Here is a 14362-nt window from a genome sequence, read left to right on the forward strand (position 1 = left end):
ACCATAGCCAATTCGCTGGTGCAGTGGCGGTACGTACTGCAATTGTGTTGGTACCGTACTAGCTACAAGCCGTCGCTCGGCTAAGCCTAATCGCTGATTATTGTTCAGCACCGTCCAGCTGGGTCTGATCATGTTCTGCTGCTAGCTTCGCCCGCTGCCGAGCTCTCGGTGCCGTGAGCAATTTATCCCGGAGGCGCTCGCGGGTTCTGCGGTGAGGGAGAAGTGAGCATTGGACGTCCTCGACATTGCAGCGGGCGATGCATGCGAAAAAGACAGATCTGGCGTGGGGCGGACACCTGCGACGGACAGTCACGGACTGCGAGCATATGGTGATCAACGGTGCGCAGTCGCGACGTGCGAAGGTCGCGTCGGGGGCAACTATCTGGGATGGGATCTGGTGAGGTCAGTCCCGGCCTCTGGACCTTGTCCAGCTTGGCTCCGAGGCACAACAACCATCCCGCCCCTTATACTCACCACCCCGCCGTCGCGGCCCTCCTCTCGCTGTCTCCTCCAGTCCGCAGGATGCTGGACGTCCCTGCCGTGGCCTCCTGCTAGTCGGCCTCGCATTGCCGTCATGTCCTTCGTTAAGCATGTTCTCTCCCTTCTGGTCATATTGCTCTCGCTCGCGTCGCGCTCGGTGTTGGTGGCGGCAGCGGGCGTGCAGAAAGAGACGATTGGCATTGCAAGCCCGGACGTCGTCTACTCCACGGGATGGAGCACTGTGTCGAACGCGGCCGGGTCGTTCATGCAGACGAGCGGCAAAGCGAACGAGGTGGAAATATTCCTCCCAGGTGCGTGTCTCAGCCGATGGTCTGAAGTTCCAGAACGCTGATGATGATATCTGTGCAGCCGGCACAGTTTCTCTGTCCTATGTCGGCTTTAAGCAGACCGGCGGAGCACTGTACGCCGTTTGTCTGGACTGTGGATCGTCGGGAAAGCGATTGCTACTATTGAACGCATCCGACCCGAACGCCGACTCTTCGACTCCGGTGCGTATGCATCGCCTTGACTACTGGAGTTATCTAGACACGCTGTCAAATAGGTTGTGTTGTTCTCGTTCGCCGGCCTGGATCCCACGACCGCGCATAATCTGCAGGTCGTGAATTCTGCCGACCCTGCATTCGGTGATACCAGCGTACTCACATTTAAAGAGCTGGACATCACCGTGGACACTACTGGTATCGTACATTTTACCGCCTCGCCGTGATGCTCAGACTGACGTCTCGTCACTCCTCAGCCTCGACGTCTTCGAGTACGAGTGCAACCACATCAACTACTACCACAAGCTCTTCCACATCGTTGAGCACATCTAAGACTACATCATCATCATCTGCTGTATCAATAGCACCAGCACCCTCTCGCAGTCAACATCGCTCTCCACCACCTCGATCTCCACCTTGACCTCCTTGTCCACCACCTTAGCACCAACCACCACCCGCACAACCTCTTCCTCGTCGGCCTCATCCAGCACTACCTCGCCCGCTGGCTCGCTCTCCCGCTCCGGGCTCTCCACCGGCACCATCGTCGCCGCCGCCGTCTCCTCCGCCGGGGCGGTCCTCCTCCTCCTCGGATTCGCCATCTGCCTCCTCTACCGTGCGCGCAACCGCCAGCTCCGCTCTGACTTCGAGTCCAACTCCCTTGCCTCGGGGCTCACCCGCCAAATCAGCGCGCCCTCCGTCGTCGCCGTCCCCTTCGAGGAGGCGCCTGCTGCCGCCGTCTCAGCGTACACGCCGCCCCGCAGCGCGACGTCCGGCAGGCCGAATTCATGGGGCAATTTCAGGCGGCGGTCGTACAGGACAGGCGCGGCCCTAGCGTCGGCGATGGGCGCTGCCCAGCAGAGGGACGGCGTCATGAGCTCGATGTCCTCCGAGTCAGTGCCGCTGCGCCCGCGGAATCCGTACGAAGGCGTCATCCAGCCTGACGTACCCATCGACTATCCTTCACACGTGCCCAGGACTCCAGGTGAGCATGCTTCGTGCAGACGTTGCAACGGCGTTCTCAGGTGGCTGACTACCCATTCGATTCATAGGCACTCCAGGGACCAGTCGCCAGCGCGGAATGTTCAGGTAGCGACGGCGGGCGGGCGGCGACTCGGACTCTTCTTACAGTATAATTTGCTTTACTTGGGGTCGCCAAGCTGCACGCCCGGCCGCAGCTCGCGCGACGCGACTCTATTCCAGAACCTACCGGCGCACGTCAGGCCGGTTACCACAGCGTCGCGACGCGGGCCCAGCGATAGGCCTGCATCATATCATGAACTTCGCTGCTTCGCGCATTGCGCTCTGGACAGGGCCAGAACTGCCTCGCAACCGTAATCCCTGCTTGTATCTACGCACTTACACACGGTCGGGTTGACCCCGGCCTCGCCCTTACCTTAGCCGTGCCCTAAACCATGTCCCTGCTGGCCCAGGTCGGACTGTTGGAACGTAACGAATCGAACGCGGACTCCGTAGCCTGTAATATTTCCACTCCTGTATAATGTTGCTCGTTCCGGGAAATACACAAGGGGAGGCAGCGGCGCTGTGTGCCGTATACAAGAACATACGAATCGTGCAATGCCCAGCAGATGCCACTGCTCTGAATAAGTAATAAGGAGGGAGGACTCTACGCGTACACGATTATAGTAAGTGCTTCATATAGGTGTCAAAAGGGTAACCAATCTGGGGTGATCCAACGTAACATATTGCTCCGAAAGAGGCGTGAGGACCGGGGGCGGGAAAATAACGATGAACTCCTGGCGATCCGCTGCGAGAGTTACGAGTGCTACAATGACTGCAAAGGAGGGGTGAACGAAGATCGAAGGTATATGGCACAGAAGGTATATAATGCAACAAGCGGGAAAAGCATTTGGGGGTAACGCAGAGGGGAGACGTAAGTAGACACGAGAGCTTACGAGGGGGAATTATGTGGCACTTCAGTCACCTATAATATCCACCTCTCATCAGCACTGGCTCAAGAATCTGAAGGACGAAACTCACGATCCCGCCAGAACTCAGAAATATTCTCCAACACCTCGATCACGACGCTGCCCTTGTACATGAGCGCATGGTCCGCTCCCTCGATAACCTTAACGAAGCATCTATCGCGGCCCATCGTGTTCTCCATCCAGCGCACCGCGTTCTCCGCGATGCGCTCGTCGTGCTCGCCGTACCACACGCGCACCGTGTGCGGGTACGCCGCGTACGAGAAGCCCCACGGCTGCCGGTCGTGGTTCAGGATCTGCACAAGGTCGCGGTGCGTGCCTTGGCGGACTCGGCGTGCGAGGCTGCCACGAGCGCGTTGCCCAGCATCGCTTGGAAGCTGGCAGGCGTGTCGTCGGCTTCGGGAATTGGACTCGGGGGGAAGGCGTGGACAGGGCAGGGCGCTCACCGACGCACAAGGAGATAGACCGTCGTCCATTGGCGCGTAAGGCGAAGGGGTCATCGTCCGGGAAGTCGATCGACGCTGCGTTCATTGAGGATGGAGAGGTCGCCACAGCTGGAGGCGTGGAGGTAGATTTGATCCGTATCGTATCCGAAAAGTCAAGACCATCAAGGTCGAGATTGTCGAGGCCGAGCCCAACGTCCGCGTTGGCTTGCGGCAGGGGTGACGGAAGCCGAGGTACTGGCGGTGGCCCTGCGGGCGACGTTGGTGAAGGTTTCTTCCCTTTAAGATTACCCATAGACCGCAGGACCTTCAATTTGGTCCCACTGCGATGGCCACCGTCTTGCGGAGACTGCGGCTGCCCGCTTTTGAGTCGTCCAAGGAAGCTGCGCGACGCCTTCCGCTGGATCGCCTTGCTTGAGGTCGCCTCTGCGCCTTTTTGGTCCGAATTCGTGCTCTTCCGCCCGAGACTTGTCTGGCTCTCAAAGCATCCATCGAAATCACGCAGGTCATCGTACTCGCTGAAAGCAATTGACGAGATGCTTGGTCTGGGATCCACGTCAGTCTTGGTCTCGAGGTGTGAGGTGGATTGACGCGTTGGCGTTGGCGTTGAGTCAGAACGGGACGCTATGGGTGAGGGAGAAGTAACAGGAGACTTGGATGCGACAGGTGAGGCGACAGGGGAACTGGCGTCGAATCCGATTCCCTCAAACTGGAACGAAGGGGGTTTGCCGATCATCCAGGCTTGTATCTTCCACTCGGCGGCCTGAGCAGTCTTGAGTATGCCGTTCGGAACGTACTTCAGCCACTTGTAGCCAGCTGTATACGACCAGATAAACAGCCGTTCGATCCATCCAGCATGCGCTCCACTCACCACCTTCTCCCCCTCCAACCCAAGGGGCCAAGAGACAGACTTCGCCTCGTACCCGCTCTGGATACTTGTTAGCGAAGGCCAGGGCATACGGTGCCCCTGCAGAGTGCGCCATCACACTGCATTGGTCGATTTTCAGCCTGTCAAGCACCTCCTCTACGACGTGAGCCCACTCTGGAATTCCCCGCGCCGACTTGCTCCTCGGGCTGTCTGTTCGGCCTAGGCCCCAGCTACAGACGGGAATCAAACTCTAAGTCTCTACAAAGATGAGAAAGCATACCGGTCGATAGTGATCAGTCTGATATTCAGACACTCCGCCATCTCGTCATAGAGGCCCATGATATGCCTCACGCACCCCAGCCCGAGGAAGACGACGACAGGGTGACCTGTCGGACTGCCCAAGTCGGACAGACTGACATTCAAAGGGTGGTCCTCCGACGCATGCGGGAAACGAGTCAGAGGGAGAAGAGTAGTGAGACGGGCAGAGCGGAGGTACTGAGCGATGGCCTGTGACGGTGAGTTGGTTGGCGGTTTTGTCAAGGTCGACAGATCAAACCCAGGTATAGGCGGTTGATCGGAGGTAGTCGAGTAGGAGAAAATGGAGGATTCGCGGCGGCCTTCAGAGCGAGTGGATGACCCGTTCCGGGTATCGATCTGTGATACTGGAAGCCGGGGGAAGGAGCGGGATAGATGTAATGGTCGAGGACCAGGTGACGGTGCAAGTACTCGAGAGAGAGTCCGTTGCACCTCCTCAGCTATAGTGTCGACGGATGACCGAGATACCGGGTAGGCCTCTTCTTGGGGTTTCGACGGCTGAGGGCTCGGTTCGGGCTGCTCGTGGACAGTCTCGCGGGCATCTCGTGGCCGAAACTGCGAGCATAAGATGACTTTCGCGAGCGTGCTCGTTGAGCAGGTGGGGCGTGCGCGCGAATGATTTCCGAGATGGACGGCGCCACTGCCCTCGAAGGGCCCGCGATATGGTAGCTGTCATACACACTCGTAGACGGGACACTAGTCTCCTGCGAAGTGATTGACGGAACACTGGTTTCCTGCGAAGTGTACGACGAATCTGTGAAGCTAGCGGAGTTTGGGCTGGGGCCGGAGGTGGAAGAATAAGTGCTGGTCGGCCTGGACCATAATACGTAGCTCGTTGGCGTGGTCTGTTCCTTGGCGATGATTGACTGGTTCGTGGGCGTGGCAGTGGAAATGGAAGGCGGGCTGCGGGCAAAGAGAATGCTGCCGGGACGTGGAGGAGTAGGTGGACGTGGGGGAGTAGATGGATCCAGCGCACTAGGCGCGATAGACGAATGGCGCGATGACCTCGTGGAAACAGATCTGGCAGGTCGCGAAGGATAAACTGGGTGAGATGAAGTTGAAGTGATTGTGGGTGGGCTGCGAGCAGACGCAGGACGACGTTTCTTCCTATGCTCGCGCTGTTCAGACCAACTCCGGACAGGCGCATGTTCCGTCTCCTCGTCCTCATCCGAGTCCTGCGAGCGTGGGGAAGTGGCAGTCTGGCCGACCCTGCCCAAGACCACTCCAGGAGGAGGTTTCGGTAGCGGGGGATGATACAGCGGATGATGTCCAGTCTTCGATGCTTTCTTCCGACCAGACAGCCCGCCAGATCCGGTGTAGTGGTCGTCAGAGAAGCTGTCGTTCATACCGTCCACCAACGCATCCATCGTCTCCACCCCAGGTACGGGCGCAGCGACCACCACCGGCAGGGTATACACGGGATCCCGGAACAAATGGTCATCTACGGGAGTCTGTGGTGCATCATAGTGACTGAGCACTGAGGAGGCCGAGTCTACGAGGGATATGTTGAAGGGTCGGTTATGGAACGCGAGTTCGTCGAAGTCGTCAAGATAAGAAGACCCGGTGTGTCTCTGGGAACGCGAACGACGCCTCGCGTAGCGATCATCGGACATCGATAGTTCGTAACCGCCCATTGTAGGGAAGGGCTGGGACTCTATTTGCGATGGCACGACCTTTTTCTTGCCGCGCTGTCGCTCGCTGCTCCGAGTCCTGGCGCTGTGGAGGGAGACTTGGTCCTGCCTCGAGCTCCGGGACGACCGTCTGCTATGACGGCCCTGACGAGAACCTTGACGCGAGACGCCAGTCAAAATGGCTTCGGAGGGGTCCTGCAAGGAATGGAACGACGATGGTGACATGGACTCATCACCGACGCGAGACTGTCCCGGCGTCGGAGACATCGAGGGAAGAGAGGGGTCAATGGACGAGACCGACTTCTTCTTCGTCCGCTTCAGAGACAAGAAGGATGTCCTGGACGACTTCCTAGAGACTCGGTGCTGCAGCGGAGGCGGATCGATTTCGTAGGAGCTGTACGCATTGGGTGGCGAGCGGGTCGAAGTGGAAGCCATCAAGGGATATGGTAGTTCTCGGAAGCGACAGTAATGCAAAGGAACGAGTCAATGGTGGCCTGGTCGAGCTGGCAGAGGCCCGCCGCCGTCAGTGTCGTCGCAGTCGTCGACTGTCGTGGTGGTGAGCGACCAGAGAGAAGCTGGCCGTAAATTGATGCGAGACCGGGGATCAGCCGGGACGCGTATCCCGAGCGCCATGAACCTCAGTGCCTCACACAATTGACTGCTCGTACCGTCTCTACCCAAGTACCATCTCCCACATCATGCAGTCATGGCTGGCAACGCACAACATATATGTTTATATCACACGAGAAAATCGCGGGGAAAACGCCCTGAGTGTTACAGGGAGTGTATCAGAAGTTAAGTAACAGAAAGTATCGGCGCCTAAGTCGACGCTAGAAGACCTGCTGAAGCGAGCCTACGCCCGACAACAAGTCAGGCATTGAGGTGCAGGTGGGTACAGGGAGGTGTATACAAGATGTACGGACCGATACAGTGGGCACACGAACACGGTAGCTTCGCATCCGAGCAAGTGTTGAACCTAATTCATGATCTCGTGAGTTGTATGTACTTTGAGCTCACGTTTAAGCGGGACGTACCATCAAAATGAGCATGGCTGAAAAGACAGGACAATGTTGCGCTCGCCGCAAGCCGTAAATAGTGGACGGTATAAATCCTTCGTCTCAGGGTTCGGTGGGAACGACATGGGCGGCGAGATGAGTAGCTGTCGAAGAGCAGAAAGAATGTCGGACGTGACAAGGTCTGTCCAACTCGCAGGGACAACACAGACATCACGACCGACCACTTCCAGCACTTGCAGATTCCTACAGGACTCGGCTATGTGCACGAGCATTGGACCGCCCATGTAAAGGCCCGACAGGCGAAGTTTGTGAATAGCCGGGTTCCTGGGAGGCGCCTCTCTCCAGAACACATGATCCAGGTGAGAGGAACGGTGCTCGTAGGAAAGGGTTTCTAGCCTGGGGCAACGTGCCATTAATATGCAGACGAGCTGATCCGTCGTCCTGGAGTTTGACACGTCGCGGATACACACTTGCAAGGAACGCAAAGTGTCCAGCGAGTCGTGAACGAGGTCAATCATCGACCCGGAAACGACAGCGACGTTGTCCACCGTAAGGCTGGTGAGACGGCCGCACGACGTGGACCACGAGAGGACAGTCAGCTCGAGGTTGGACAGGATAAGCGACTGTAGGCGAACGAATCTGCAGGCCATCATGTCGTCCCACTCCAGCGAGCATGTTCTTGCCCATGGCTCGGCTTGTGTATAGCTCCCGTCAACGCAGAGCTCAGTCACTGTTTGCGGGCTGATCAGGAATTGCAGGAACCTCTCCGCAGCGACTGCCAAACTGCCCCCGAGGGCGACCTTCTGCAGCCCACCGAGGCTCAAAATGCGTCGGAGGCTCGCCATGAGCTCCGCCGAGCATCCGCGGCCTATGGGGCGGTCGACGGCCGGGCGAAGCTCGATGCCTCGGACTAGGAAGGCTAGGTGTGGGTTTCCTCCAATCGACCGCGCGAAGGATACGCATGCAGTGGATGTGTAGAGAGTGGGGCGCAAGTAAAGATGTTTCCTGACGTGTTCGAGCCACGCCGGAGAAACCAACGCCAAACGGGTGAAGTCTCGCGGCCACCAGTGGTCGTATGCGTTGAGAATGTGGGGTATGAGGTCGTCAACTAGTCGAGGGCCAGCATGCATCTTGGTGATCAGTCGTTGCGGAGAACGGACGGTAGGCACGGCGCAGTGCAACTGCGAGGCAGCATGCCTGGCAGCAGCCTGCGAACAAGCAGAGCTCGACCCGGAGCCTGGAGTGAAACAGACTCACCTGCTGGGCGTGCCAGTGGCAGCGAGGACCCCGTCCAATCACCGCCCGTCTTGTTCTTAGCCCATTGCCTCATTGGATCATCACGTGAAGGGGTTCGATCTAGATCTGGCCGATGGAGGATCGCGATTCACTGTTGCGGGGAAGACTCAAAGCAGACTCCGGCAATTGCCAATGCAAAGCGCGTTCGACGCTGTATGAGACTCGTCCTCGACGTCTCTGCTGTGTAGCGCATGGCGACAATGTTTCACCGTTCCACGCTGGGAGTGCCGGATTCTCGGCAGAGACAACCTGCCGGACTACACTCAATCAGATTATTTGAAACCATCCGGTGTCTTTCGGTCTTGCTGCGATAAGACATGCTTGGGCACGACCAGCGAGTGGGGCTTGCTTTCGTTCTGACCATTCGCTGATTGTACGCATACTGGTTCCACAATGTCGAGCGTCGGCGAGAAGAGCTTGTCCGAGGTTTCTGGCGTGAAAGGCGTCGTAGCAGAGACAGAGGACGTGTTCGGACCTGAAGATGACCACGACATACAGTACAAGACACTCAGCTGGCAGGTACGTGCCGCTCTGATGTATCGTACGCTCTGAATGTCTTTGACGGCAACATATGATATAGTATGTCGCCTTCTTCATGATTGCTGAGATCGTGAGCAATGGCATGCTCACGTTGCCGAATGCAATGGCCGCCGTTGGTAAGTAGGCACTTGCAGTCTGCGTCACAGTACTACCGTGCAGTTATACTGACTGCTCCATACGATGCTCAGGGATTGTGCCGTCTCTCATATTGACGATCTTCTTGGGCATGTTCGGACTATTCACCGCGAAGCTCTTGATCGACTTCAAGCTCAACCATCCTGATGTGCACAACATGGGTAAGGAGCTGGGTTACAAGAAGGCTGTTGTCACTCAAATTCAATGTTGTTCCTCACTCTAGGGGATGCGGGCTACCTTATCTTTGGTCCCATAGGGCGAGAAATCTTGTCAATAGGCACTATCATATTCGCAATATTCGGCGTGGTGAGCCCCCTGCTCCCCTCCTGGTCTTTCAGTTCCCCTGACACCATCTTCCAGGGGTCTGAAATTCTGTCAGGTCAACTGGCGCTCACCACGCTATCTAACAACGGCATGTGTGCCGTTGATCTCCTCCTGATTTTCTCAGCGGCGACTTTTATTATCTCACTACCTCGGACCCTCGGAAATATGAGTTGGCTGGGCTTCGTTAGCACCATAGCAATTACCCTTTGCGGGTTTCTTGCAATGGTTGGTGCTGGCGTAAACCCTACGCCCGGCCGTACATTGTCTGCCACAGTCCCTACTACTTTCTACGACGCGTTCTTGGCTGTCACTGGACCTGTGAGTATTGGAGTGAAGTGTCTTGCGCTGCAAAATTGAACCATCTAGCACAGGTCTTCGCATACGCAGGTCATTTTATGTACGGGTGCCGATCTGCATAACATCTGTCATCGCTTGCCGACTGATTTATAGGTTCTTCATCTTGATCTCGGAGATGCGCCAGCCCAGAGATGCAATGAAGGTGATGCGGAAAGTCCCTTGCCATTGTCGCACGCCTGACCCATTTTTCCGGAAGGCGGCGTGGACACTACAAGTATTCTCGACAGCTTTTTATGCAGTTTTCAGCATCGTGGTCTACGTCTACCTTGGCAACGAAGTGCAATCCCCGGCGCTCCTATCGCTCTCTCCTGTATGGGCGAAGATCACCTTCGCCATTGGCATGGTGAACTTTCTGCTGTAAGGTTATTCGAATTGGCATGTATTGCTCAGTTTGACGACGGTGGCATTGCAGCTCGGGTGCCCTGTACTCCCACACAGCAGCCAAGCTCATCTTCGTCCGCCTCTTCCGGCACTCCCGCCACCTCTACACCCATACGATCCTCGGGTGGTCCGTCTGGACTTTCCTCTGCTTCGGCGCGACCGCGCTCGCCTTCGTCTTCGCTGCCGCTGTCCCCGTCTTCTCCGACTTGACAGGCATCACTGCGTCGCTCTTCGCTTCCTGGTATACGTACGGCATAGCTGGATTCTTCTGGCTCTATGACGCATATTACCTTGGGGGTGGAGGTATGAAAGCGCTGAAGCGTCGGTGGGGCGGTACCGTCTTGGCGGTGCTGACTGTGTTTTCGGGAGCGTTCATCTGCGTAGCGGGGACGTATGTGTCTATCAAGGTACGTACATTCCGATGGGACCTTCAGACGTTACTGAGTTCGCGCACGTAGTTGATTGCTGATGCGTACGCCAGCGGTACTGTCGGCAGGCCCTTTGCATGCAGGCGGCGTTATGATCCTGTCCAGTGGACAGTTGCGTTGTATTATATGCCAATGGTGCCGTTAGATTGGCCTCGAGCTCAGTCTTGTCTCTCGTTTGTAAGTTCTAGACCTACAGTACCATACAGCGCTAGCACACTACGGATATTCTGTCGCTCTAGAGAGTACATCACACATGCGTTATTCGCTTGTTATATCGGTCAGAATGAATACGAAGAACTGCGACGTTCAACGTTCAGACGCCTTAATTCGTTGAACTGTGAGCCTCGCTGCGCCGGTTCGTATCGATTCGTCTGCCGATCTGGAGTCAGCACTCGCAGTGCATTGCAGTAGAGTCGGTGTGGTCCTGTGGCCAAGGCGAACATACTTGTATCACCGGTCTGGCAAGCATACTACAGTGCCATGACATACGTGTCAGTACGTAATTGAGTAGACGGCCACTGTGCATGTTCGGCGTGATTTTGAGCACGTCGGGGATTCTGACAGCTCTATCATCCCGCGGCCCGGGCCCGGAGACGCGCGCGATGCCGGCAGCCGGCAACACTGACCGGGACCCTGCAAGACCACACAGCCCACCTCCGACTCCTAAGAACGCCCTCTGCTCTGCTCAACGAGGAGCCACGGATCGCACCCGCCATGGCGGTCAAGTCCGAACTCCATACCATCGAAATAAGCCGGCGGCCCCGACGAACGTGGGCGCAGACCGTCAATGCCGTTCTGGCCGGCGTCGTCTTCCTCTTCGCTGGTCTTATGATCAACGGCTCCCAGTTCATCTTCCTGCTCCCCCTCAAGGTGCTCCCGTTCGCTTGCGCGGACAGGATGTACTATGAGGGCATCCGCTACAGCAAGGGCGCGTTCGGGAGGCTGCTCGGTACGTCCTGGCGATCTTGGCGTCCTCTAAGCGGGCTGATCTGTCGCGTGACAGTGCTTATGAGCCAGTGGTTCGCGCCGACGAAGCTCGTCGTGACGTTCGAGCAAGAGGGCAGGGGCGGTTCACGGAGGAGCAGGTCAAGCAGCTGGTCGAGCGCGATGGCACAGGCAGAGTGGTGGGGTTGCGCCTCCCGCAGAGGGCGGTGATGATTGCGAATCACCAGGTGGGCCTGTCTCCAGGTAGGTCGCTCTCACCGCGGGATCTGATCTTTCGTGACGCGTCGGGCAGATCTACGCTGACTGGTGGTATGCGTGGTCCTTGACCTACTACATGGGGACGTGCGCGGACGTCTTCATCGTGCTGAAGGAGAGTTTGAAGTGGCTGCCAATCTGGGCTGGGTACGTCTCCGTCCGTTCTTCTTGGAGAGTCTTCCGTAACGATGGACTTGCACAGGGCATGCGCTTCTTCAACTTCATATTCCTCAAACGTTCATGGGCATCGGATCGTCTCCACTTATCCTCGAGCCTATCATGGCTAGGCCGACGGGCGGAGACGCAGGACTCGCCGTTGACGTTCATCCTGTATCCGGAAGGCACGTTGGTGAGCAAAGACACGAAGCCCCTGAGCAAGAAGTTCGCGGATAAGATAGGCATCGTGAGTCGCGAGCTCGTCTAATATCCGACGAACGTCTAACAGCCGGATCTTCAGCCTGACATGCAGCACAGTCTTCTGCCTCGGTCGACAGGCCTCATTACTCTCTGCGCTCGCTCGCGCCCCGGATTCCCAGCCTACAGCTCATCGATTTAACCATGACGTACCCCGGTGAGCTGCATTGATCCTAGGGCTACCTTATCGTAATAACACGAGCTGTGCACGCAGGCATACCGCCATTCGGTTACGGCCAGTCTTATTACACTCTCCGGTCGATGTTCGTGGACCGAGTTCCGCCCCCCGCGGTACACATGCACATCCGCTGCTTTGACGTCGCGAAGGACGTGCCGATCGGGACGTGTCCTCGACGAATGCCGACGTGATCCCGGAGACGTCGCACAAGGAGCGCGTGCAGGAGGTGGACATCCCCGAGAAGGAGCGGGAGACGTTCGAGCTGTGGCTTCGTGACCTCTGGCGCGAGAAGGACAAACTCATTTCCAAGTACCTTGAGTCAGGCTCCATGGCGGACGATCGCAAGGCGGAGGTCGAGATCCCATTGCGGCTGAAGCGAACAAGAGAGATCTTTGACGCCTTCTGCTTCTTTATGCCCGCTGCGGTGTTCTGGGCGTGGTGGAAATTCAGATAGGCCGTCGTGTGACGGATGCGGTCGATGGTGTCCCGGTGTTGTTCTCTGAATGTGTTGTGTGTTGGAACTTGGAAGGCTCAGGCAGTTGTAGCGTTGATTCCTGCTGTTAAGTATATCCTGTAAGGTGTGGTGTTGTACCGTACCATTCTGACCTGGACATTCTCCTGCAACCATGTTACGATTGTCACAGAACCATACAGGATCTAGTGTGTGCCTAGAGAAAGCTAGGCTTACGGCATACGTGAGTGCCGCCACATACGGACACTCCGTGATAGGACGAATGGCATCATCCCCAGGATACCGTGCTCTACCGAGACAATTGCGAACGGTCCCGTTGCTCTTGTATCTGCTTGACCATGTACAAGCTCGTGTCCAAGAAGCGTTCGACACAATTAGCGAGACAGGCCTCCTCGCCGCGCCCGAAGCGGCTGGACGGGTTGCTCGTGATGCACCTGCGCAGGGGATCGGGCACGTCAGAGGCGGCGGTCAGACCACGGACGCCCGGGCGACAGGCGCAAGAATGGACGCACTTGTCCCAGCACATGCTCGTCAGCATATGGACCTGCGAGGTGAGGTGTGCCTGTGCTTGCTCCGTCTGGACAAAAGTGGCAAGCTCTTTCTGTGCATGTGGCTGCCGCTCAGCGACTATTGTGCTCGCCGGGAGAGGCGCACGTACCCGGGTTGCTTCGTCGAACTGGTCGGCCATGTTGTGGGGCGAGAAGGGGCGAGTCTGCGCTGGCGTGCGTGCGACTTCGCGGCTAGCAAGGACCTGGTGGCTGCTCGACGACACGAGTTTTCTGTGACGCCGGTGGCCTACGCGCGTCGACGGTTTTGGCAAGCAAGAACACGCGCACGTGACCGAGTAGGAACGGCCGCACGCTGCAGAGTGCACACAGCAGTGACAGCACAGGAATGGTTCTTGCCCAGCTTCGCGGGGCGGTCTGAGTCATCCGACCCGTCGTGGCTTCCCACAACGCCTAAGTTACATTTTGGTCCGCTATTCATGGCTAGTCCGAGCGTCGGAGGCTGCGACAAGGACAATACAGTCACGACCGCCGGAGATAACTCCCTTCTCATCTTCACCCGCACTAAGCCACGACAACTCAATTGTAATGGTCTGTCAGAAGAGCGGAAGGCCGTCGTTAATCTGATACAGACTAGTAGACAATATCCCTGTTCAGAGAAGGCGACAGTTGGTTTTGTGTCTTGGGCACCAGAAACGCCGGATAAGTGACGGTAACATTGTCATAGAGAATGAAGCTTGCCCGGGATGGGAGACGGTACCCCTGCTTCGGATGCCTGCGGCGGGTGACATAGGGCGTGCGCTTGCTGAAGCCTCGTCGGCCATATGCACGCCGCACCTGCATACACGGCCCCGCTGGGAGGACTTCGTAATGTTCCCGACTCCTCCTTCCGCAGTAGAAGGGACCGAGCTGGCGTAACCTGGCTACTCTCCGTG

The 14362-nt window shown here is 57.3% G+C and overlaps 6 protein-coding genes across 6 annotated transcripts; 3 read left to right on the top strand and 3 right to left on the bottom strand.

Moving 5' to 3' along the window:
* Positions 1-260: 260 nt before the first annotated feature.
* B0H18DRAFT_971059 (uncharacterized protein) lies at positions 261-2544 on the top strand. The gene is made up of 6 exons (XM_048043755.1): positions 261-791; positions 850-989; positions 1043-1178; positions 1238-1335; positions 1365-1962; positions 2030-2544. The coding sequence occupies exons 1-6, from the start codon at positions 575-577 to the stop codon at positions 2068-2070; spliced, it is 1230 nt and encodes a 409-aa protein (XP_047900616.1). The 5' UTR covers positions 261-574; the 3' UTR covers positions 2071-2544.
* On the bottom strand, positions 2545-6748 carry B0H18DRAFT_971064 (uncharacterized protein). The gene is made up of 7 exons (XM_048043756.1): positions 5078-6748; positions 4515-5054; positions 4238-4464; positions 3354-4182; positions 3273-3333; positions 2953-3219; positions 2545-2922 (listed from the first exon to the last, which is right to left on the bottom strand). Exons 1-6 carry the CDS (start codon positions 6613-6615, stop codon positions 2953-2955), a joined length of 3462 nt encoding a protein of 1153 aa, XP_047900617.1. The 5' UTR covers positions 6616-6748; the 3' UTR covers positions 2545-2922.
* A 136-nt stretch (positions 6749-6884) lies between these two features.
* B0H18DRAFT_971069 (uncharacterized protein) lies at positions 6885-8536 on the bottom strand. The gene is made up of 2 exons (XM_048043757.1): positions 7215-8536; positions 6885-7156 (listed from the first exon to the last, which is right to left on the bottom strand). The coding sequence occupies exon 1, from the start codon at positions 8324-8326 to the stop codon at positions 7217-7219; it is 1110 nt and encodes a 369-aa protein (XP_047900618.1). The 5' UTR covers positions 8327-8536; the 3' UTR covers positions 6885-7156; positions 7215-7216.
* Positions 8537-8885: 349 nt separating this feature from the next.
* Positions 8886-10687, top strand: B0H18DRAFT_867146 (transmembrane amino acid transporter protein-domain-containing protein; the record flags this gene model as incomplete). Its single annotated transcript, XM_048039839.1, has 9 exons — positions 8886-9011; positions 9073-9148; positions 9221-9328; positions 9391-9473; positions 9528-9809; positions 9863-9888; positions 9942-9990; positions 10045-10205; positions 10261-10687. The coding sequence occupies 9 exons, from the start codon at positions 8886-8888 to the stop codon at positions 10685-10687; spliced, it is 1338 nt and encodes a 445-aa protein (XP_047900619.1).
* A 483-nt stretch (positions 10688-11170) lies between these two features.
* Positions 11171-13070, top strand: B0H18DRAFT_971080 (uncharacterized protein). Its single transcript, XM_048043758.1, has 8 exons — positions 11171-11606; positions 11661-11698; positions 11722-11829; positions 11895-12004; positions 12032-12260; positions 12332-12428; positions 12486-12601; positions 12649-13070. Exons 1-8 carry the CDS (start codon positions 11372-11374, stop codon positions 12901-12903), a joined length of 1188 nt encoding a protein of 395 aa, XP_047900620.1. The 5' UTR covers positions 11171-11371; the 3' UTR covers positions 12904-13070.
* On the bottom strand, positions 13062-13806 carry B0H18DRAFT_925881 (Tim10/DDP family zinc finger-domain-containing protein). The gene is made up of 3 exons (XM_048041626.1): positions 13580-13806; positions 13434-13522; positions 13062-13355 (listed from the first exon to the last, which is right to left on the bottom strand). Exons 1-3 carry the CDS (start codon positions 13607-13609, stop codon positions 13211-13213), a joined length of 264 nt encoding a protein of 87 aa, XP_047900621.1. The 5' UTR covers positions 13610-13806; the 3' UTR covers positions 13062-13210.
* Positions 13807-14362: the final 556 nt, after the last annotated feature.

This window comes from Fomitopsis serialis (assembly GCF_022376445.1).
Source record: "Fomitopsis serialis strain Sig1Antser10 chromosome Unknown B0H18scaffold_2, whole genome shotgun sequence".
Taxonomy (NCBI): domain Eukaryota; kingdom Fungi; phylum Basidiomycota; class Agaricomycetes; order Polyporales; family Fomitopsidaceae; genus Fomitopsis; species Fomitopsis serialis.